Source organism: Primulina tabacum, chromosome 8, assembly GCF_025594145.1.
Source record: "Primulina tabacum isolate GXHZ01 chromosome 8, ASM2559414v2, whole genome shotgun sequence".
Taxonomy (NCBI): Eukaryota; Viridiplantae; Streptophyta; class Magnoliopsida; order Lamiales; family Gesneriaceae; genus Primulina; species Primulina tabacum.
Genome location: NC_134557.1, coordinates 10,300,478 through 10,326,574, shown reverse-complemented (window position 1 = coordinate 10,326,574; position 26,097 = coordinate 10,300,478). Strand labels below are relative to the sequence as shown.

General features: G+C 35.1%; 1 protein-coding gene across 2 annotated transcripts; it reads right to left on the bottom strand.

Moving 5' to 3' along the window:
• Positions 1-2,415: 2,415 nt before the first annotated feature.
• On the bottom strand, positions 2,416-5,272 carry LOC142553706 (protein PNS1). Of its 2 annotated transcripts, none has more exons than XM_075664154.1 (5): positions 5,045-5,272; positions 4,554-4,916; positions 3,552-4,466; positions 3,145-3,378; positions 2,416-2,763 (listed from the first exon to the last, which is right to left on the bottom strand). In XM_075664154.1, the coding sequence occupies exons 1-5, from the start codon at positions 5,060-5,062 to the stop codon at positions 2,587-2,589; spliced, it is 1,707 nt and encodes a 568-aa protein (XP_075520269.1). In that variant the 5' UTR covers positions 5,063-5,272; the 3' UTR covers positions 2,416-2,586. The 2 variants fall into 2 exon arrangements, with proteins under 2 accessions (XP_075520269.1, XP_075520270.1); XM_075664155.1 differs by having other exon boundaries at positions 2,417-2,763; positions 3,552-4,463; positions 5,045-5,269.
• Between the last annotated feature and the right edge of the window lie 20,825 nt (positions 5,273-26,097).

The following is a 26,097-nucleotide window of genomic DNA, read 5'->3' as shown; positions in this document are numbered from 1 at the left end:
CTCCTATATGTGTCGCAACTGTACCCAACCTCGCCACCTGATGACTCTCCTGGAGCCGGTAAACGAGTCAAAGCACAGCCCTAGCATATAGAGCCTCAGTGTTGTTCCGGGTCGTAAGGACTAATGGTGTACAATCATAACCACGGACTTATCATCTCGATGAATGATAACCACTTGGAAAGTCCGAGGGAGGGTTGTTCGGTATAATTATCATATGACTATCCATCTGCATGTTTGGACATCTCCATGCCCTTACCAAGAAACGCAGTACACAACATCACAGATGCTAGTCTCGAGCTCAAGCGACCTTTATCCCTATTTTAGGCGGCTGAATCGACTAGGAACAAATTTAGAATATGCAGTGTTTACAAATGAGTTTCAACATCGAATTACGATTCATTTGTATTAAAGCATAATCAAGGACTTTATCTATGTTGTTTGCATGGGTATACAGATAAAGTATAACAAGACCATAAAAAGTTAATTTATATTAAAATAAAGATTATTTATTACACTTGAGTCAATAAATTCCCTAGCCAACCGTTGGCTTGCAGGGCATCTACTCTAACACTTATGTCAATACTACAAATACGATCTTTAATGTATTTGTGTAAAGAGTCATTCATCTAAACTTTGAAGCTCAAGTCTCATGTATATGTGTGAAGATTTTACAATGTATGTTATATCAAATGTATCATCACATTTGAATTTGCTCTCATTCTAACTAATTTTTTCATGTAGGTTGTCCATGCTTTGAATCCACTTTGAAAGCTTGTATTTGATCTTCAAATCTTGTATTCATTGCCTCCAGTAATGATATAGATCTTAGATACAAGAATATGATTGTTTGGAAAGGTTGTGTATGGTTCCGTCATTGCAACGGTCAACTTCGTATTTCTGGTCATTTTCCAAAACTGGGTTGATCTGACCAACTGAGCTGATCCGTGTGACTGAATTAATCTTATTAGCTTGAGTTGTTGGTTTGATACGTTTTTCTCTTCTTTTGATAATAACTCTTAATTCATCGATTTCTATGCAATGTGATAAACCCGAAAGTTGTATCCCTTTCTATTAGGATTCTATGGAGTCAAGAATCACTCAATTTCAAGTTCATATGAGAGATATATGCTCGATATATCAGACTGTCTGAAATCCGGAACTTGTTCTTCATTAAGTGCAGACCAAGCACTTTCATCGTTGTTTATCATATTCTTATGATTCAAACTTTGACTTGTGAAGATGATTTGTAGATTATTTTCTTAGCTTCGTTCCACACACCGAATCATTCCATTTGAATAACCGAGCTGAGATATATGACCAAAATATCAGAATTAGTTTATGTCGGCTCGATCTTGTGCACTAATATTTCGTCTAGATAACGTTCGAACCAGCTGAGCTGCTATGATTTATGACTTGTGGTAAATTGCGTTTTCTAATCAATAGTTTTGGTTGTTGTTTATCTGCATCACCGAGCTATGAGATATCATGAAATCACTTCAATTTGCCATAAACTAAGTTGTAATTTCAACAATCCTTTCACTTCTAATTTGATACCAATCAACTGTGCACTTAACACAATAACAAATTTTTTTATCATCAAAATTGTTAGCATTATGTGACTCAAGAAATCGAGAATATCATTTTAAAATAGTATCTTGTAACTTTTGTCGCATATTATACCAAATAGCACAAACCAATTAAAGGAGAGGGCCAAAAGGCAACCGTTTGTGCCCATCTTTGGTCCTCTTGCCTTTTAGCCCATCTTTGGTCCTCCCCTTTTACCCATCCCTCTTTACAAGAATCTCATTGCCACTTAATTCTTGTCATTTCTAAGGAAAGTTTCGAATATCCAACGGAGATTTTCGACCCGAAATTTTAATTTAATCAAGATATTCTTTTAATAAAATAGTACAAATTTTGCATTGAATACAATATTATTTCTAACCATCAACTCGAACTCTACTCTAAAAGAATATTATAAGAATGTAAAATCTTTATTTATAACATTTTTTATTAATCAAATGTAAAATCAACCGATAGAATTTAATTAAAACTTTCTTTCTTTAAGTTCAATGGAACATACCTTTCCTACTTGCCTCACATTTGATCATACTCACCCTTTCACTATCAAACCATTTAATTTCCACCACTCGTCGGAAAGATCATCCTCAATAATTGATTGGAATATTTTCTTTGGATCCCAATCAAATACAACTACTCCAAACTTTAACATACACAAAAAATAATAAAGAGTAGGTATCTTGTGAGACGGTCTCACGTATCTTTATCAGTGAGACGTGTCAACTCTACCGATATTCACAATAAAAGTAATACTTTTAGCATAAAAAGTTATAATTTTCATGGATGACCCAAACAAGAGATCTGTCTCACAAAATACGACCCATGAGATTGTTTCACATAAGTTTTTGCCACTAATAAATCGCTTTCCAATACCAAGATACACATTTGATTGATTCGACACATACAACATTTATGCATATGTATCAAATGAAGCTCGATTAGTACAAATTAGTAGAATATATACATCGGTCGAATGCGAAAAAATTTAAGAGTTTCAGCCGATGATTATCTCATGAATCTTCGAGGAACTCTAGGAGTTGGTACGGCCACGTCTCGACCAGATTTTATCAAGTCTATTCGATCTTGTATGGTTTTATCAAAGAGCCTGTTGTCTGGATTCTCAGCATAGCAGACGTAGTAACAACTTACACAGGCATGGGGCAATGCCATTGCTATCCTAGTCTGTCACAATGCCAAAGCAACCAAAATATTAGTCAGAAAATCGAGCATTTCTACTTCAAGTTGTGTTTGAAATAGAATTTCACGAGTTCGATCATAGATCTTAACTCGAGTTTAGCATGTGTGAGGCATTTGAGTTTGAGGTCGACTGGTCAAAAAGCTCGAGCTAACATTTGGGCTCGAATCTAACTAGTTAGTTCGCGTAGCTCCTGACCCAACTTCACTCATCTGGCTCTCTTAATTTCAATTTTCTATTTCATGCATTTTTGTAAGTAAATGATGAGTGTTCTCAGAATCATTCACAAACTTGCTTCAAGCGTGCATGTCATGCATCCAACGTACAAAATATAGGAAAGAACCCAATCATTTTGGAATAGAACAAACCATTAGGTAACCGATGAACGCAGACAGCACGGCGAGGGAGGCCATGTAGCCTCGGTAGGTGGCGGACGTCCAAGCAACGACGACAATCGTACAAATGGAGCCACTGCAGATGCCGGTGAGAAAGCAAATGGCACTTGTTATATCAGAATCAACAACCACCTCCATTTCTCTCTTCTTAAAGAGTTCCCATGTGTCTTGTGATGCCTGGACAAAACCTTTTCCGTATGCAGCAATCTGAACATATTATTGATCACATGTATTTCGTTAAAGATAGTAAGAAAGGAACAACTCCGATAGGTCATAAGCCCAAAAGTTGGGGTGGAATCAGAAAACTAGCCTATTATCTATGGAGAAGTTGTTACCAAGTTTATTGACCTTCCAAAATTTCAGTAGTAGCAGACTATTACCTGAACATAGGCCCAGCCGTTGCCGCGGCTGAAAATAGATTCCATCACTCTCAGACAACAATGTGCACAAGAAAACATGAATTCGTCTTCACCTTCGATCAAATTCAGCCCTCGTGCTACTATCCTAAGCGCCTCGATGGCGGGAACAAAGAGCGACCCAAGGCTAGCGCTTCCCAAATTTTTCGACAATGCTCGTTGGAAGCAGAACTGAGTACTTGACTGCATTCCTCTAAGGTAATACAGAGAAATCACTCTACTGACTGTCATGTTAGCCACATTCCTCATTACCTCAGCTACCCACGCAAGACTCAGTACCAATACTATTATAACCAAAGCCGGTGGAACATAGAAATTGAAAGCCCCAATCACTGCAAAGATCCAAACTGACATCCACAAGAATCCAGCACCAAGCATCCAATAAATAGGATGGTTTATATCATGGAATTTCGCGGCGGGCTCGAGGGCTTTGATGAAAAGCCTGGAACAAAAACTAGTTCTTTGGGTAACCCAACATGCGTAGAGTCCATTACCTATGGCAAAAGCAATGAACAAGACTCCAACCCCATCAGTGGCCGGCATTTGGAAGCAGATTAGAAGGATTCCGGCGGATAACGAAAGGGCAAAAGAACTCCAAATAATGAAACGAACCATGAATCTAGGCCATAATCTCACTGCTTTTTGCCATATAAATGCTAATGTTATGCTAAGAAAAGATGCAGCCTCAACTTGAGGCAAAAAATGCATCACTACCCTCTTCTCTTCCCTTTTCGTTCTCCCTTCTCGTAACAAGCCTTGCACCCCCTTGAATATCAAAAACCCCATTAGCCCGATAGCAAGGACTATGTGCAGAAGGAACAAAACAAGAGAAAACTTGTTTGTGTATGACCTTGGATTCAATGATGCCACCGATTGCTGCTGGTAGAAAACAAACAAACCCAGAAAATACATCCAATCAAAATCCAAGAAAATGAATTTATTTAATTTAAAAGCTTAGTTTTTTACTTGTGGCGTAGGTGTGGATCGAGGCTGCTGCAGAGGCGAAGGCGAGGGGCGAGGCTGCTGCAGCGGTGAAGACGAGGTGCGAGGTTGCTGCAGAGGCGAAGGCGATGGGCGAGGCTGCTGTTGATATGGAGAAGATGCAGCAACCCTTGTGGCATTATCTATCACCAGTCTTAAAGGATTTGTATTGCTCAATCTTTGCATTCTCGACATGTGAAATCCACTCGGAGGATGGGTTTCAACCGTTGATTCTTGACGACTGTGAATATTCATTTCACCTTTTTCCAAATCCTTTACTTCTTCCCTTTTATCCTTATTCTCTTCTGATTCTGCCATTGATTCTTCTTCTTCTCTGTGCACAACTACCTACAATATGTAACCGCAACTAATTAAATGAATTGAGGGGGAGGAAAAAACAGATATCTCAAGAAATACATAGTCTATCTATTCCTCCAAAGGGTTGTTCAAGATTAGGCGGTGGTGGGTTGCCTTACTGGTTCTGTAGCACCCATTTCGACGGAGTAAGAGGCGGCGCGTGATGATGAGGTGTCTGGTATGATCCCACAGATGAACGTTAGATTTTGTTTTTTTTGTGTTGGGTGATGCAGCAGCCGTGGCTCCCCTTCTATTATTTTCTTTGCTTTTAAGTATTATATTACTCAGACAAGTACATTTTTCTTAACCACGCGCAGTTGGAAAGTTCGAGCCTTTCACGCGCCACCATGGCAGAGGAATCCACCATTTAAAGCGAGGCAAATGTGGAGCTGTAATCTGATGTGGGTAGGTCCACGGCGGCTGATTTTGTTAATAATTGTCCACGTGATAAATTTTGGTCAAATTTGGAGACTTAATTTAGCAAGTTCAATTTACTGAATCTGATGTTTGGACAAACCAAAAATTTTTGTTAAACGATCTCATGTGTCGTATTTTGTGAGACGAGTTACTTATTTGAATCATTCATGAAAAAATATTATTTTTTATGTTAAGGGTATTACTTTTTATTGTGAATATCGGTAGGGTTGATCCGTCTTACAGATAAAGATTCGTGAGATTGTTTCACAAGATATATATTCTTCGACAAAATAATGTTACTGAAGAAAAAGAGGAATGGAAATGAAGAAACTCACCGGTCGCCACAGGTTGAGAAGAGCTTTGGAGAAGAAGAAAAAGCTTCAACATCGAAATTCACCAATAGGTCGACTGTGACGAAAAACTCTATTGTTGATTTTGTAATTGAAGAAATAAAAAATGAAATGAGGGCTTTAGGAAATAGAAATGATGAGGTTTGGATATTATCTATTATGTAAGTTGTATGTAATGAAAAAGACTGAGAGAATTTTGTTTTATTTTCTACAATGAGCTTTTGAGTTCGTATAATTTATGGTATATTTATAAAAATATTAAGCTCACAAATTGTCTAAAAAATAATTCATCTCAAAAGTGTTCGAATGATTTTTTTCAGCTTCGATAATTTTAAATACGAATCGAATAATATTCGAGACCATTAGAAAAGCCAGTGAAGAAGTTGCTCGATATGCCCTCCTTGCGGACACAAATAAACAATTAAACAAGTTGTACATGGATGTACGAATAATTTAAATTTTAGGCAAAAATTTGTGTGAGACGGTCTCACGGATCGTATTTTACGATACAGATCTCTTATTTGGGTCATCCATGAAAAAATATTATTTTTTATTCTAAGAGTACTACTTTTTATTGTGAATATCGGTAGGGTTGACTCATCTCACATATAAAGATTAGTGAGACCTTCTCACAAGAAACATACTCTAAATTTTAATATTATGTAACATTTATCTAAAATCATAAAAATAATATTAGAAATAACTTTTAAAACTAAATTTTAATTTGTAAAAGTGTAATTAGATTATGTAACAATTAATGGTTTTTAACTTTTTTCCTTGGAAAGTATGCAATTTTATTGACTTTTTAAAAGTGCAAAATATCAAAAGTTGACCGTATTTTTGTTGATTAGGAATGGAATTGATTCAAAATTTAAAAAAATAAATTGAATTTTATGTTTGATTTCTAAATTAAGTTATATTTAAATAGCAGAGATTTTCTCACAAATATTTTTAAAAAATAATTTATTTATTTATTCTATAAAATAATGCGTTAAAAGGCTGACAACTTAATTGTTCAATTAGTTCACTCATTTAATAAAGTGCAACCTTACAAAAAAGAAACCGTATTCTTTAATTTACACGCTTTAATAGCCACTTGTTTTGGTAGGTGGAAAATACCATTAAAAAAAATAGAATTATTCTCTTTAGGGAATAACGCTCATGTTGGAGTATTATTTATTAAATAATAATTTGATCAAAGTGGTGAGTGCACCTTCCCTATGTATATTTTTATAACATTTAGTACATCACATATTTTATATTGATTATATTTAAAAAAAACAAAGGGTTAGTACTTTTATAAATACTAGATAATAATTTTAATTACAAAATGTATAGGGTTTGGCAAAAACTTGTGTGAGACATTTTCACTTGTCGTTTTTTGTGAGACAGATATCTTATTTGGGTCATCCATGAAAAAGTAATACTATTTTATGCTAAGAATATTATTTTGTATTGTGAATATCGGTAGGGTTGACCCGTCTCATAGATAAAAATTCGTGGACCGTCTCATAAAAAACTTACTCTAAGTTTTTTTTTTCTTTAATGTGGATTTAGATGTGTTTATGTGGCAACGCTAGATGAGATTGTGGCAATAAAATAATTTATTTAATTTAACTCTTCAACATAGAATTGATGACCATCGTAAATAAATTTAGAATAATGCTAAATGTACATCATAGTACATCGACATTCACCACAATTATATCGTGAGATTTTGTATTGAAATTATAATGAGATTTTGATAAATTGTTTTTTTAAAATTTAATTTTTGGTGTTGTAAAAATTATGACAAATCTCGTTGTGCTTGTAGCATGTTTCATAAATTTACGATAGAACGATTAAAGGATATATTGGTTCTAGATTTTTAATGACTTTTGTGAAGTTTAAAAATTTAGTGATATTCAAAGTAAATTTTTGTAAAATTTAAAATTATATTCATTAAAAAATTTAATAAAAATTTATTACACTATAAAACAAAAAAATATAATATTTTATTTTCTTGTAAATTTAAAATAATAATAATTATTTATAATAAGTAAAATTTATTTTCGTTATTAATTATCATATATGTTTAATTATTTTTTTATAATTTTAGTTGATCTATAATTTAATTTTGATTATAACTCGAAATTTGTGTAACGATGGTGAATAATATATATATATATATATATATATATATATATATGTGTGTGTATGATCGAAAAGTTTATCAACACATATAAGGATAATTATAATAAATTAAACATATTAAAATTTTATAAATTTATATTAATTGAAAAATATTTTAACATACTTATTCTCTATTTTCAAATACAAATAATTATCTTATTTATTTTTTGTTAGACATATTGTCAAAAACAAAATTGATTATTTATTCATATTGAAAATTATTGTTAAGTATTTTTTAAAAATATTAATTAACTAAGAAACATGTTGAATTGACTTGAATAATTAAAATTTAATTACATTAAATTTTTTACTGACTTATTTATTGTCTTTCATAAATTAATAAGTAAAAAATATTTATATTGATAGATAAAAATATTTTAAACAAATAAAATTTATTCGAACTCAATGAAGAATAGAGTCGTGTGAAAAATAGCAAGAGAAATATAGTGAACTTTATGAAAAAGTAAAATTTATGGTAAAAAATTAAAAATATCAAACTCTCAAAATTATCAAACTACTCACTTTATAATATTTTTCTCTCAACTCAATTGTGAATTTCTTCACAAATGGTGAGGCTATTTATAGAATTTCTTTGGTAATAATCCAAAAAATAAATTACATCACTACATTCATCATCACACACAAATTTTTAATTTTACAACTCTTATTTTCAACATTCAAATATTCAATACACCTATTTTGAATATTAATTTTCAACACTTTCTCTTGTGATGATGATCATAATGATTGTCTTCATTACGTGTTTTTATAATGTCTCAATAAAAACTTACTAGTAAAAACTCATTGAAATAAAAACATAGTAAGGGAAAAAGAGTGCAATCACGTAAACTCCACCTCATGTTGACATAAACAATTCTTCACAAATTTCGTAGATTGTGCATCCCAATATTATATATTTGATTTTTAAATATTGTCGTATGAAGTGTCTTTGTGAAGAGATCTGATTAGTTTTCACTTGATTGAATGTGACGAACATCAATATATTTATTCTTCTCAAGCTCCTTGGTTATTGCGAAGAACTTAGGAGGAAAATGTTTAGTTCTGTCGCTTTTTATGTATCATTCTTTCATTTGAGCAACACACCGATATATATATATATATATATATAGTATGTGTATGATTGAAAAGTTTATCAACACATATAAGGATAATTATAATAAATTAAACATATTAAAATTTTATAAATTTATATTAATTGAAAAATATTTTAACATACTTATTCTCTATTTTAAAATACAAATAATTATCTTGTTTATTTTTTGTTAGACATATTGTCAAAAACAGAATTGATTATTTATTAATATTGAAAATTATTGTTAAGTATTTTTTAAAAATATTAATTAACTAAAGAAATGTGGGGATCCGAACCTAATTTGTCTTCTTAATTATCATTAGGATCAATTAATTAATTTGGGTCTAAATTTTATTTTTAAAATACATAAGTGCGGAACATAAGATAATCAATATGATATACATATCAACAGTAAAGTACAAGTCTTGTACAAAATACATTTATCTCAACTAAGGTTCAACAACTACATATCCAGTGCTAAAACCAATTCTATTTCTAAGTCCGGATCTCCACGCTAATCTTGAATCTCTCATCCTCTTCGTGACACTGATCATGTCCCACCTGTTGTCATGCACACATACAAACACAACAACAGCCGGATAACTCCGGTGAGAAATATATTCCCAGTATAAACCATGTATACATTCAATCATATAAACATATATAAAAGCATGAAACAGATATCAATAACATGTATCAAAATCTGAAAGACATGAATCGGTATAAAGCTGTAAATAACATCTTGACTCGTCATCTCAGACTCGACTCATCTCTAATCTAGGGATCTCGGTTCCTGTACATTGGCACAATATATCAAATCTCCGCAATAGAAGCTGATATGCTCCTAAGCAACATTGATATAAACCAAACATCCAGTGTCTTGGCACCTCCGCCAATGACTAGGCACATCCGCTTATGACTCAATACGTGCTTTGCTATAAATCAATAGACTAAGCATATCAATCTCATGAATTGCAAATATCAATGCAATAAAGTAAAGTATGTGGTTTTGAGAAACTCAAGTCAAATCAAACTCGAGTCGTATGTTCCCGGTTCAACATTGATTTATACATTTCTTTTGGTCAATCTGACGAAGTCGAAGTCTCGAATTCAAATATGTCGGTATCAAATATGAAATGACATGTTCGATAGATACAACATCAATATATCATTCAAATCAAAATCTGCTCTGATCAATACTCAATCTAGATCAAAATCAACGGTATAACAGCACAATAGCGATATCCCAGGTAACTCAACAACACGAGATATCAATTACCAACAACTCATAATCGATAACAAACTCAATCTGATATCAAATCTGTATAATTTCAATCAAATTCCATCTGAAAAATCATAACAATTTCGTACGATTTCCGTTCTTCGATCCGATTTCGATTATACGATTACAACAATCTCAGGAACAGATAATATCAGTCATATCAGGATTTCTTCCATATCATATTTTCAAGTCATATCAAAACATAATAAAACTTACGTCCAGTTGAAGCTCTTGCCGATAGAATCACGGTATTGAAGTTGGATTGAAAATCGGACGGTCGGATTTTGCGTAAATCAGTTTCTAGATTCAAGAACTTGAGGTTTTCTCCAGGAGCTTTCTCGTTTCTTTCTTGTTGCAAACTGAAGGAATGAATACAAATTATCTATATCTTGCATGGTAATGGGCAAGTGGCTTCATGTATGCAATGCACATCTTGCGCTTATGCGCGACCTTCCTCCGCACATATGCGCGAGACAATCTGTCTCGGCATAAATTGAATCCCTCAGCTCGCGCAGATGCGCGTCCTCTTCCGGCGCATATGCGCGAGGTTCTCTGCCATACTCGCGCATATGCGCGGGTCCTGGTCGCGCATATGCGCTAGGTTCTCTGCCTACCTCGCGCATATGCGCCTTGCTGGGTCGCGCATATGCGTGATGGCTCAGTCCTCGCACATAACAATTTCTTCTCCGGTCTTCCCCGGTCTGATTTTTTCCGTCTATAATCACATCAATTATCAATAAATAATTTCAGATTACAATAATCAAAATCTCGGGCATTACATTTCTCCCCCTCTAAGATCTGATTTCGTCCTCGAAATCGTAAGCAATCAAATCAGATAGTGAATCAGATACAATAAAGAATGGAGAATAGAAGCTAAACAGTAACCTCAGCTCAGTGAAATAACTCTGGGAATTTATGTCTCATATCTGATTCAGTCTCCCAGGTAGCTTCTTCAATGCCATGACGACTCCACTGAACTTTCACAAGCGGAATAGTCTTCGTTCTGAGTTGCTTTTCTTTACGATCAAGAATCTGAATCGGCTTCTCAAAATAAATCAGTGTCTCATCAAATTCTGCCTCGTCTGGCTGAATAATATGAGATGCATCAAGAAGATACTTCCGCAATAAATATACATGAAAGACATCATGTATTCCAGATAGAGAAGGCGGTAAGGCGAGTCGATAGGCACGATCTTCTATCTTTTCGAGAATCTCATAAGGACCGATATATCTTGGAGACAACTTCCTTTTCTTGCCAAATCTGACAACACCTCTGAAAGGAGAAATCTTCAGAAATACTCTGTCTCCTGTCTCAAATACCAACGATCGACGACGAACATTGGCATATTTGGCATGTCTGTCTTGAACTGTTCTCATTCTCTTCTGAATCAGCTTCACTTTTTCTGTCATATCTCGGATCATATCAGGCCCAATCTCAGGTACCTCAGAAATATCATTCCAATACAGAGGGAATCTGCACTTCTTGCCGTACAACGCTTCAAATGGAGCCATCTCTATACTCGTCTGATAGCTGTTGTTGTACGAAAACTCACAAAGTGGCAAAGATTCTTTCCAACTAGTGCCAAAATCTAGCACTACAGCTCTAAGCATATCCTCCAATGTCTGGATAGTCCGCTATGACTGTCCGTTAGTCTGTGGATGATATGCGGTACGAAGTTGCAACTCAGATGAAACTTCGTACCTAGAGATTGCTGCAAACTGTGCCAAAAGTACGAAGTAAACCGAGGATCACGGTCCGATACAATCGACTTCAGCACTCCATGCAATCTGACCACTTCTCTGACATAAATTTCTGCCATTTGGTCATGTCTGTACGTCATCTTGTACGGAATAAAACATGCTGATTTGGTCAATCTGCCAATCACGACCCAAAACGCATCACAACCTCGGGAGGAACGTTGTAGCTTTGTCACAAAATCCATAGAAATGTGATCTCATTTTCATTCAGGAATAGACAAGTTGTGTAACAGACCTCCTGGTTTCTTTCTTTCGGCTTTCACCTGTTGGCAATTCAGACATTTTGATACAAAATCTGCAATAAATGCTTTCATTTGTTTCCACCAAAACTGTCTTTTCAAATCATTATACATCTTTCTGCCACCAGTATGAATACTGAATCGACTACTGTGCGCTTCTGACAATATCTATCGTCTCAAATCTGAAATATCTGGCACAACGAGACGATTATTCACATACAGTACATTATCACGTACCTGATATTCTGATCGATGCCCTGATCTGACCATCGAAATCGAGTTCTGAACATTCTGATCAACTTTCTGAGCTTCTTTAATTCTCAAAATCAGCTCTGGTTCAACTTGAACAGCATAGAGTCTCAATGGTCTACAATCTGTCTCAAATGCTAATCCAGACAAAAAACAATCTTCAATCAAATTCGAAACACCAATCGTCGATAAAGATAAAGAACATACCTTTCGACTCAGTGCATCAGCTGCTGCATTAGATTTCCCCGGATATTATTTGATTTCACAATCAAAATCTTTCAATAAATCAAGCCATCTTCGTTGTCTTATATTCAATTCTGACTGTGAAAATAGATATTTCAGACTCTTGTGATCAGAATAAATCTCAAACTTCTCACCGTATAGATAATGTCGCCATATCTTCAGTGCAAATACAATGGCTATCAATTAAAGATCATGAATTGGATAGCGAGTCTCATATGGCTTCAATTGTCTCGAGGCATAAGCAATAACATGTCCTCGCTGCATCAAAACACAACACAATCATCTGTGAGAAGCATCACAATAAACAACAAAATCACCAGTACCTGATGGAATAGTCAATATCGGTGCACTGGTCAATCTTTTCTTTAACTCTAGAAAACTGGATTCACACTCTTCAGACCAAACAAATGGTGCTATCTTCTGAGTCAATTGAGTAATCGGCTTAGCAATACTCGAGAAATTTTTAATAAATCGACGGTAATATCCTGCAAAGCCCATAAAACTGCGTATCTCTGGCACTGATGTCGGTCTAGGCCAGTTAATCACTGCCTCAACCTTGCTAGGATCAACAGAAATACCATCTCCAGATATGATGTGACCCAGAAATACAACTAGTTTCAGCCAGAATTCACATTTCGACAGTTTGGCATATAATTTCTAAATTCTCAGAATTCTTAATACAGTTCTCAGATGTTCAGCATGCTCAATCATATTTTTCGAATAAATCAAAATATTATCGATAAAAATAATCACAAAATCATCAAGATATCTCTGAAATACACGGTTCATCAGACCCATAAATACAGCTGGAGCATTGGTTAAACCAAACAGCATGACAATAAACTCATAATGGCCATACCTGGTTCTGAAAGCTGTCTTCGAAATATCAGAATCTCTGACTCTCAGGTGATGATATCCAGATCTCAGATCGATCTTGGAATAAACAGAAGAACCCTGCAACCGATCAAATAAATCATCGATACGAGGCAAAGGGTATTTGTTCTTTACCGTAGCCTTGTTCAGTTGCCGATAGTCAATGCAGAGTCCCATTGAACCATCCTTCTTTCTGACAAACAATACTGGAGCACCCCAAGGAAAAACACTCGGTTTGATGTACCCCTTGTCCAGTAAATCTTCTAACTGCTCTTTCAATTCTTTCAGTTCAATCGGTGCCATTCTGTACGGAGCTCTAAAAATCAGAACTGTACCTGGTACCAATTCAATACTGAAGTCTATCTCTCTGACTGGAGGCAAACCCGGAATTCTCATCTGGGAAGACATCAGCAAACTCACATACCACTGACAAATCAGCCAATGATGGGCTCAATCTCAGTACGTCTACTGAATACACAAGGAATCCCTCTGCTCTTTCTGTAATAATCGAGTCATAGTTAACGCAGATATCAAAAGAATTCTCGATCTAGAACCCTTACCATAAAATTTCCATTCATCAGCCATCTCAGGTCTGAATCTCACAATCTTCTGGAAACAATCTATGGTAGCTCTGTACTTGGTCAGCATATCGATACCAATGATGCAGTCAAAATCAGACAACCCAAGTACAATACAATCTAGCTCAATCTCATGTCCGTCATACTGTAGCATACAATGTTTCACAGAATTCACGGATATAAGACATCTCCCCAAAGGTGAAGAGACAGATACTAAAGTAGATAGTGACTCAACAGGCAATGCATGAATCAATGCAAATCGCTCAGAAATAAATGTATGGACGCACCCGTATCAATCAATACGTAAGCAGGATAACCACATAAAGAACAGTTACCTGCAACGACATCATCTGGTGCTTCCTGAGCCTGTTCTTCAGTCAAAGCAAATAATCTGGCCTGCTGTCTCGGAGGCTGGCTAACAGTCTGGCTTTCTCCTGGCCTCTGCTGTGACTGAGTAGTAGTCGGTGGCTGGAAAGAGTGAATAGCTGATGATTGTCTATCAGTTTGAGCCACTGATCCAGCTGACTCTGCTCCCTGGGATATCTGGGAACCTTTCTGTGGACATACTTTAGCAAAATGTCACTGCTGTCTGCAGATGTTGCAACTACCAGATACTCCTTGGCATTGCTCTGTAGGATGTCTCCCTCCGCAAGTTCTGCAATAAGCTCCTGTATAACTCTGGCTCTGTCGTGAACCACTGGAGCTAGATGAACTAGTACCAGGCCTCTTGAACTGTCTTCCTCTGGCTTTCAGATCATCTTTCTTTCCACTACTACTACTGCCACTCTCAAATCTGGGAGGGGGTTGGTGGAATTGAGGGGAAGATGGTTGCTGTTTCGGTACGGGAGGAACATACGAAGCTCCTTTCTGCCTAATCAGGCCAGCTTCAGCTCCTTTTGCTCTGTTCAGGGCATCAGCAAAATTATTCGGTCTTCCAATGTTTACTAATGTAAAGATCTCGGGATTCAATCCATTGATGAACTGATCAGCAACAGCTTCATCACTCTCAGCAACATGTGGAGCAAAACGCAACAAGGTAGAGAACTTGGCCACATATTCTTCAATATTCAGCTGACCCTGTCTCAGATTGGCAAACTCTGCTCCCTTGTCTTTCCTGTACGATAGTGGGAAAAATCTTTGATAAAACTCAGTCTTAAAGATTTTCCAAATAATCACTGTACCTCGATGCTCCAAAGCCCTCTTCGTCGTGATCCACCAATTCTTTGCAACATCATGCAACTGGTGTCCAATCAATCTAACTCTGCGCTCGTCTGTATAATCCAATGAATCAAACAATATCTCAATGTTATCTAGCCAACTCTCGCACTCAACATAATTCTCTGTGCCCTTCAAAGTCGGCGGTTTGAACGACTGAAATCTCTTCAGTAATGTTTCCATAGGAGTTGCTGTAACGTCCATTGGATTATTCGAAGTACTACCCTATTCTGGGATTCTTCGAGGAGGCATATCTTATTATCAAAAGGTTAGCAACCAAATACAACAATTCTGTTTCAGTCCTCCTCTGATAATCTTACTGCTGATCAAGAATCGGGTCTGATTCATTCTCCACAACACATGTTTCTAATCAAATCAGATAATCAGGTAAACATGCATTTAAGAGCAGTAAAACATGATGTCATGCTAGCACGTAAAAGCAGGAAAGAAAACTCAATCTACCCCGCTCACTAGCTTCTATCTCAGTCTAAGGAACCTACTGCTCTGATACCACCTGCTGCGGGGACCCGAACCTAATTCGTCTTCTTAATCATCATTAGGATCAATTAATTAATCTGGGTCTAAAATTTTTTTTAAAATATATAAGTGCGAAACATAAGATAATAAATCTGATATACATATCAACAGTAAAGTACAAGTCTTGTACAAAATACATTTATCTCAATTAAGGTTCAACAACTACATATCCAGTGCTGAAACCAATTCTATTTCTAAGTCCGGATCTCCACGCTAATCTTGAATCTCTCATCCTCTTTGTGACCCTGATCATGTCCCACCTGTTGTCATGCACACATACAAACACAAAAACAGCTGGATAACTCTAGTGAGAAATATATTCCCAATATAAACCATGTATACATGCAATCATATAAACAGATATAAAATCATGAAACAGATATCAATAACATGTATCAAAATCTGAAAGACATGAATCGATATAAAACTGTAAATAACATCTTGACTCGTCATCTCAGACTCGACTCATCTCTAATCTAGGGATCCAGGTTCCTGGACATTGGCACAATATACCGAATCTCCGCAATAGAAGCCGATCTGCTCCTAAGCAACATCGATATAAACCAAACATCAAGTGTCTTGGCACCTCCGCCAATGACTAGGCATATCCGCCTATGACTCAATACATGCTTTGCTATAAATCAATAGACTAAGCATATCAATCTCATGAATTGCAAATATCAATGCAATAAAGTAAAGTATGTGGTTTTGGGAAACTCAAGTCAAATCAAACTCGAGTCGTATCTTCTCGGTTCAACATTGATTTATACCTTTCTTTTGGTCAATTTGACGAAGTCGAAGTCTCGAATTCAAATCTGCCGGTATCAAATCTGAAATGACATGTTCGATAGATACAACATAAATATACCATTCAAATCAAAATCTGCTCTGATCAATACTCAATCTAGATCAATATCAACGGTATAACAACACAATAACGATATCCCCGGTAACTCAACAACACGAGATATCTATTACCAACAACTCATATCGATAACAAACTTAATCTGATATCAAATCTGTATAATTTCAATCAAATTCCATCTGAAAAATCATAACAATTTCGTACGATTTCCGTTCTTCGATCCGGTTTCGATTATACGATTACAACAATATCAGGAACAGATAATATCAGTCATATCAGGATTTCTTCCATATCATATTTTCAAGTCATATCAAAACATAATAAAACTTACGTCCAGTTGAAGCTCTTGCCGATAGAATCACGATATTGAAGTTGGATTGAAAATCGGACGGTCGGATTTTGCGTAAATCAGTTTCTAGATTCAAGAACTTGAGGTTTTCTCTAGGAGCTTTCTCGTTTCTTTCTTGCTGCCAACTGAAGGAAAGAATACAAATTATCTATCTTGCAAGGTAATGGGCAAGTGGCTTCATGTATGCAATGCACGTCTCGCGCATATGCGCGACCTTCCTCCGCGCATATGCGCGATATAACGCCCCGAAAATTTAAAGGTCCACGCGAACCACATGCGCAAATTATTAAATTCATTGTGTATATTAATTAAATTTTTTAATTGCATGGATTAATTATGTTGTGCATACTTGCATGTTTAAAATATATTTTTCTACATGATTGCATTAAAATATATTTTTAAAGGTTATTCGAGTTGCGATCGAGGAACGGAGACCGAGGGCTGAAAAATAGAAAATATTTTTATTGGTTAATTGTTTTTAATTATTTAAAATATGGGTGATGCTTTTTATTATTTTTTTTAAAATAAGGGGTTTGGAAGTGATTTTATACGCCGGGACGTAAATTTTATCGGTGTTGGATTTTTAGTAAAAATGCAAACGTTTGGACAACCCGGCTATTTAATTTACAAACTTATTTTACCAAAACTATTTTTATATGTTAATTAAATACTAATTAAGCACTAATGGGTCTAGTTATATGTTTAAAGGTCCTAAGCCTAATTAGTAAGCAATTAACTATAAAATATATTAAAAACCCTCCCCAAAACCACAACTTCACGCCACACAATCTCAAAATTGTAAAACTCTTCTCCCAACAGCCTTAATTTACGAAGCACATGGCACACACACTTTAAGCTTTGAAGAAATTTTCGTGGGAAGCTTAGGGAGATTCAACCCAAAGGTTCTCGGCCGTTCTTCGCAATCGTCAACGGTTTTTCGTACGTAAATTACGCAAAGGCACGCCTATTCTTTCCTTCAAAAACCATCATCACATCATAGTATTCTTTTATGCATGAAAAACATGAAAATAAGTGCCACTTTTATGTATTTTCGTTTTTGATCATAATATGAATTGTTAAGCAAAGTTTTTTATTCCTAAATCATGTTTGTGTATTGTTTAAGGGCTGCCATGATCTAGGCTATGATTTAGGATGGTTTTCACGTAACTTTGGAGTCCTAGAGACACACCACACACGCTGGAAACCGAAGGAAATAAAATAGAAGCAACATGTTGTCATAGGGGATCAAGGGCTTCGGGTTTGTTCTTAACGGCTTGGCTTGGTGCGGCTCAGGTCTAGGCCATGGCTAGGGAAGTGTATGAGTCAGGGGTAGAGTCCTAGCCATGCTAGGACTCGAGTAAGTCGGCTGGGAGGAGTCCTTGAAAAGAAGGACTATTACCCGTGAGGGTGCATGCGAGACGCGCAGGGTGCGCAGACTTGCAGGGGGTCTGTGGCTCGGCCTGGGGGCTTGAGGCTGGGCTAGGGTGCATCATTAGTGTCTTAGATGTGCGTAAAACACGAGGGTTCAAGGCTGGTCCGGTCAGCTAGAGTCCTATGAGGCTGAAACGTAGAGTCCTAAGGTGTATGCAATTCTCGGCAATCATGGGTCCAAGCTTTAGGGGTTCGGTTTCGGGTCCAGGGGATGGGGCCGTGGGTTCTTATGGGTCAGTAGGCTGCATAAGTGTGTTGGGAAGGGTCTGGTTCACTTTGGTTCGAGGGCGGCACGAGAAAATCGCAAGATGACTCGGTGCTAACTAAATAGGGTCAAGCGGAGGTTTTCTAACTTAAAAAACTTGAACAACGGCTCACGGGGGGGCGAGTCGTGGTTCATAGGGACTGAAATAATATAAAAAGACTAAATTTAGAATTTAGGAATTTTATATTGAAGTTTTGGATTTTTCGAAATTAAAACGCCTTCAAAACGTCCAATTACGAATTAATTAAAAAGCCTCATTTTTAAGCTAAATAAAATTATGAGAATGTTAATTTAAGCTTAAATAATTATTTGGGACATGTTAGAGTCAAGAAAATCAAGAAACCATAAAAAACGTAAAACGTCACGTCCAGGGGTAAAACGGTCTTTTTACACCTAGAAATTAGTAAACGTCATGGCAGTGTCCTGAATGTTGTTTTATGTGCTAATATGATTATTTTCAATGATTATTGATGTTTATGAATTTTTATATGTTAAATTATGATTTTTAAATGTCTATGATTTTTATGACTTTAAATTGGACATTTAAAAAACATGTTGCATGCTTGGTTTCAAAATAAAAATGATATTATATGAATGTTTTTATTAAGTGATGATAACATGTTGAAGGACGTGAAGGGATTGTGACTACTACATGTTGGAAATATCGTGAGGGTTATGGTCCCACTGGGAGCTCGACGATCGTGTTTCCTTGGATACGGATACGAATACGAATATGAATACGTGATACGAATACGAATATGTTAATACGTTGGCCAAGGCCCAGTTGACCGGTGAGAGTGTTGCTGGTGTCCCCGCCGCCCAGTACTGTGGTTTCTTTAGATGGATCCATCGCCCAATACGTTTAAGAATACGAGTCACAATCACGATCTGAATTCAACAAACACGAATATGAACATGAATATGAATATGATGATATGAATATTTTGATATGAATATGAGTATGTTTATGTTTATATGAAAATGTTTATGCATAAGATTATGAAAATGTTTTTATTTAAAAGTTTTACGCATCATGAAATTTTTACGAAAATGTTTATTTTTATGCATCTTCATAAAAATGATATTTTAAGTACAAGTATTTTTCACTGTTGTATGTTATCTGTATTACGTATTACTCGTTATCAAGAATATGACGTGTTGAGTCTTTAGACTCACTAGGTGTGATTGATGCAGGTGATATTGATGATGAATATGATAATGGAGGTCTTGATGGTTGACTTTGCTGGACTGAAGGTGCACATAACCCGAGGACCGACATTAGTTTTCCGCATTAGTTATGATTTATGATTTCAAGATATGTTAAAAATATTTTTACGACGTTTTATTTGTGAGTGGTTTTTGAGAGGTTATAGTATGGGCTATACTTTTCAAATGTTAGTTGGTTGATTTATTTAAAATAATACCAAAAATATTTTATGCTTGTGTAAGCAATTCGGCCGATGCTATGTGAGGTTTTTTTTTTTTAAAAAAAAAATCTAGCACGTTTTAAGAAAACGAATAGCAGACGTTTCACGCGAGACACTCTGTCTCGGCATAAATTGAATTCCTCAGCTCGCACATATGCGCGTCCTCTTCCGGCGCATATGCGCGAGGTTCTCTGCCATACTCGCGCATATGCACGGGTCCTGGTCGCGCATATTCGCTAGGTTCTCTGCCTACCTCGCGCATATGCGCCCTGCTGGGTCGTGCATATGCGCGAGGGCTCAGTCCTCGCACATAACAATTTCTTCTCCGGTTTGATTATTTCCGTCTATAATCACATCAATTATCAATAAATCATTTCAGATTACAATAATCAAAATCTCGGGCTTTACAAGAAACATGTTGAATTGACTTGAATAATTAAAATTTAATTACATTAAATTTTTTACTGACTTATTTATTGTATTTCATAAATTAATAAGTAAAAAATATTTATATTGATAGATAAAAATATTTTAAACAAATAAAATTTATTCGAACTCAACTGAAGAATAGAGTCGTGTGAAAAATAGCAAGAGAAAAATAGTGAACTGTTATGAAAAAGTAAAATTTATGGTAAAAAAGTAAAAATATCAAACTCTCAAAATTATCAAATTACTCACCTTATAATATTTTTCTCTCAACTCAATTGAGAATTTCTTAACAAATGGTGAGGCTATTTATAGAATTTCTTTGGTAATAATCCAAAAAATAAATTACATCACTACATTCATCATCACACACAAATTTCTAATTTTACAACTCTTATTTTCAACATTCAAATATTCAATACACCTATTTTGAATATTAATGTTCAACACTTTTCCTTGTGATGATAATCATAATGATTGTCTTCATTACGTGTTTTTATAATGCCTCAATAAAAACTTACTAGGAAAAACTCATTGAGATAAAAACATAGTAAGGGAAAAAGAGTGCAATCATGTAAACTCCCCCTCATGTTAACATGAACAATTCTTTACAAATTTCGTAGATTGCGCATCCCAATATTATATATCTGCTTTCTAAATATTGTCGTAGGAAGTGTCTTTGTGAAGAGATCTGATTAGTTTTCACTTGATTGAATGTGACGAACATCAATATATTTATTTTTCTCAAGCTCCTTGGTTATTGCGAAGAACTTAGGAGGAATATGTTTAGTTCTGTCGCTTTTTATATACCCTTCTTTCATTTGAGCAACACATGCAGCATTATCTTCATATAGTATCATATGCTTCTCGTCAAATAATAATCCGCATGAGATTTGGATATGTTGGGTCATTGATTTTAACCATACAAATTCACGGCTTGCTTCATGTAGTACAATAATCTCAGCATGATTTGATGAAGTTGTTACGAGTGTTTGTTTCTGTGAACGCCAAGAAATTGCAGTGCCTCCACGAGTAAATACATATCTAGTTTGGGAACGTGCCTTGTGTGGATCATATAAGTATCCAGCATTGGCATAACCAATTATACTTAGATTAACATCTTTTGAATACAAAAGTCATAATTCCGTCGTTCCTGGTAGACAACATAATATATATTTAATTCCGTTCCAATGTCTCTTTGTTGGATATGTGCTAAATTTGCCAATAAATTTACGGGAAAAAATATATCAGGCCTTGTACAATTTGTAAGATACATAAGGGCACCGATAGCACTTAGATATGGTACTTCTGACCAAGAATATTTTCATCATCTTCACATGAACGGAATTGATCCTTTTCAATGTTTAATGATCTAACAACCATTGAAGTAATTAAATGATTTGATTTATCCATATTAATACGTTTAAAGTTCTGTATAATTCTTCTGGTGAACAAATATTCAATATTCTTTTTGTTCAATTTATAAACCCAGACAATACTTGGTTTTCCCAAGATCCTTCATTTCAAATTCTTCGTTCAAGTATGACACAACTTCTTGAATTTTCTTATTCGTTCCAATGATGTTTAAATCATCAACATATACAACAATAATTACGCATCCGAATGTTGTTTTCTTAATGAAAACACAAGGGCATTTTGAATTATTTACATATCTTTTTTTCATCAAGTGATCACTTAGCCGATTATACCACATTCGGCCGGATTGATTTAACCCATATAATGATCTTTGTAATTTCACAGCATAACGTTATATGGGTTTTGGACTTTGTGCTTCAGGCATCTTAAATCCTTCAGGGATTTTCATATATATATATTACTATCAAGTGATCCATATAAGTAAGGTGTAACAACATTCATAAGACACATTTCTAAATTTTCAGATACCGCCAAGCTAATCAAATACCGAAACGTAATGCATCCATCATGGGAGAATACGTTTCTTCATAATCAATTCCAGGCCTTTGAGAAAAACCTTGTGCAACAAGTCGAGCTTTATATCTTACTATTTCATTTTTTTCATTTTGCTTTCAAATAAAAACCCATTTGTATCCAACAGGTTTTACACATTCAGGTGTAAGGACTATAGGTCCAAAAACATTACGTTTATTTAGCGAATTCAATTCAACTTGGATGACATCTTTCCATTTTATCCAATCCTGCCGATTTTTACATTCACCAAAAGATTTTGGTTCATGATCTTCATTATCGTTTATGATATCGATTGCCACATTATAAGAAAATATATCATCAATTTCTTCTATATCTTTTCGTTTCCATATTTTTCCAGTATTAATGTAATTGATAGAGATTTCATGATTCTCGTCAGTTTGTGGTTCTGACAGAATATTTTCATCATCATGTGTTTCTTCAGGAACACCATTCTCTATTTTGTGATCATCATGTGTTTCTTCAGGAACATCATTATTTATTTTGTGATCATCGTGTTTCTCTATAAATTTTCTTTTTCGAGGATTTTTATCCTTGGAACCGACTGGCCTTCCACGCTTCAGGCGTTTAATGACATCATGAGTATCTTCAATTTGTTTCTTTGGAATTTTAATTCGAGCAGGGGCATTTGCAGCATGTATATATGATTTAGTTACCCCTTTTGTGTCAGCAAATGCATCTGGTATTTGATTGGCTATTCTTTGCAAGTGTACAATTTGTTGTACATCTTTTTCACATTGTTTTGTTCTTGGATCCAGATGTAACAATGATGATACATGCCATGTAATTTCCTTTTCGGTATGTTTCTGTTCTCCCCCTAACATTGGGAAGATTTTCTCATTAAAATGACAATCAGCAAAACGTGATGTGAACATGTCGCCTGTCTGAGGTTCAAGATATCGAATGATTGATGGACTATCATAACCGATATAAATTCCAACCTTTCTTTGAGGTCCCATTTTCTTTCGTTGCGGTGGTGCAATAGGCACATACACCATACATCCAAAAATTCTCAGATGAGAAATGTCTGGTTCTTTACCAAATGCAAGCTGCAATGGGGAGTATTTATGATATGCACTTGGTCTGATGCGAATTAATGAAGCAGCGTGTAAAATTGCATGCCCCCATATAGAAATAGGGAGCTTTGTTTTCATAATCATTGGTCTAGCAATCATTTGCAGACGTTTAATCAATGATTCAGCCAATCCATTCTGTGTATGTACATGAGCAACAGGATGCTCAACAATGATTCCCATAGACATACAATAATCATTGAAAGTTTGGGAAGTAAATTCACAAGCATTATCAAGTCTAATTTTCTTGATTGTATAATCGGGAAATTGATTCCTCAATTTTATTATTTGAGCAAGTAATCTTGCAAATGCAACATTTCGAGTTGACAATAAACATACATGTGACCATCTGCTGGAGGCATCAATCAATACCATAAAGTATCTGAATGGTCCACATGGTGGATGGATTGGTCCACAAATATCACCCTGAATACGTTCAAGAAACATTGGTGATTCAGTTTGGATTTTGACTGGCGATGGTCTTATAATAAGTTTTCCAAGAGAACATGCTTTACATTGAAACTTATTATTCTGAAATATCTTCTGGTCTTTCAGCGGATGACCATGTGTATTTTCTACAATTCTTCGCATCATTGTGGAACCAGGATGTCCTAATCGGTCATGTCAATTGGTTAATATTGAAGAATTATCAACTAACATGTTTGATTCATTAGGACTTATATGTGTATAATGCAATCTAGTAGGGAGCATTGGTAATTTTTCAATCACATATTTCTTTCATGATTTATAGGTGGTAAGACACATATATTTCTCATTCTCTTCATTCATTGTTTGAGTATCATACCCATGAAAATATATATCATTTAAACTCAACAAATTTCTTTTCGATTGTGGTGAATACAAAGCATCATTGATCAAAAATTTTGTACCATTAGGTAACAAAAATTGTGCTTTACCACACCTTTTAATCAAGTCTACAGGACCTGATATTTACCATTGTTTTTTTTGGTTTTACTTTCAAGAAATATCTTTTACCCCGGAGAATAGTGTGCGTTGTACCACTATCAGGTATGCAAACTTCAGCTTTGTTCATAGCATTTTCCATATTTGAACTTCAAAAAAGATATGCAATAAAATAAAATTACTGAAAATACATTTATAAAAATAAAATACAATAAAATACATATGTAAAAATATAAACACGATAAAACATTGTCATACGAGTACATGGAATAATAAAATATTTTACATATCTATTCCACCAGCAAATTGATCATTGTCCGAGAAATCAATCAGAAAATCTCCAGCATCAAAATGAGTTGAATCACTCAAAGGTTCACTGTGTTCAGTGAAGTTGGTCTCTTTTTCTTTTTCCTTTATAGATTCTTTATAAATTTTACAAAGGTGCTCAGGGGCTCGACAAATACATGACCAATGTCCTGGAATACCATATCTAAAACAAGAACTTTCAAATCTTTTGGAGCGATTCTCATTAACACTCATATTCTCATGATGCCTTTTCAGTGGATGGTTTGAGATGCTCTTTTGAGATGAGTTATAGAAGTAACTATTTGGATTATTTTCAAAATTACGGCCGCGTCCACGATCACGACCACTTCCACGTCCACGTCCACGACCTCGATTTCGTCCTCGACCAAAATCTTGTTTATAACTTTGATTTTGATTTCCAGATTTAAATTCATTTTTGCTTACGACATTTATTTCAGGAAATGCCGTTGAACCAGTGGGTCGTGCCTGATGATTTCTCATTAACAGCTCGTTATCCTTTTCCGTCACAAGGAGACATGCGATAAGTTCAGAATATCTCAAAAATCCACGCACTCTATATTATTGTTGTAGAGTTATATTCGATGCGTGAAAAGTGGAAAATGTTTTTTCAAGCATTTTCAATTCAGTAATCTCGTGTCCACAAAATTTCAATTGTGAGATTATTCGATACGTCGCCGAGTTGTAATCACTTATTTTTCTTAGAATCTTGAAATCTCAACGTATTTCATTCATCCCTGGCGTCGTAAGTATAACTTCTCTTATATGTTCGAATATTTCTTTTAATCCCTTCCACAAAGCCCATGAGATCATTTTCAATTAGATATTCACATTTTAATCCATTGTCGAGATGTCAACGCAAAAATATCATGGCTTTTGCCTTTTCTTGTGATGTGGATATGTCATTTTCTTTTATGGTCTCATTTAGACGCAATGACTCATAATGCATTTCTACATCGAGAGTCCATGTCATATAATTTTTCCCCGTAATATCAAGAGCAATGAATTCGAGCTTTGCCAAGTTTGACATGGTGGTACTAAAAAAATTATGATGCATTTTATTAGTTAATGAATATTGCAATATAAAGTAATGGATAAACAACAAGTACAAGCA

What these genes read in the sequence shown, in the direction of transcription:
- LOC142553706 (XM_075664154.1), bottom strand. An exon ending in GATCCACACCTACGCCACAA is followed by an intron (nt 4,467 to 4,553) that starts GTAAAAAACTAA and finishes GTTTTCTACCAG; the next exon opens with CAGCAATCGGTGGCATCATT. An exon ending in ACGGCTGGGCCTATGTTCAG is followed by an intron (nt 3,379 to 3,551) that starts GTAATAGTCTGC and finishes TAATATGTTCAG; the next exon opens with ATTGCTGCATACGGAAAAGG.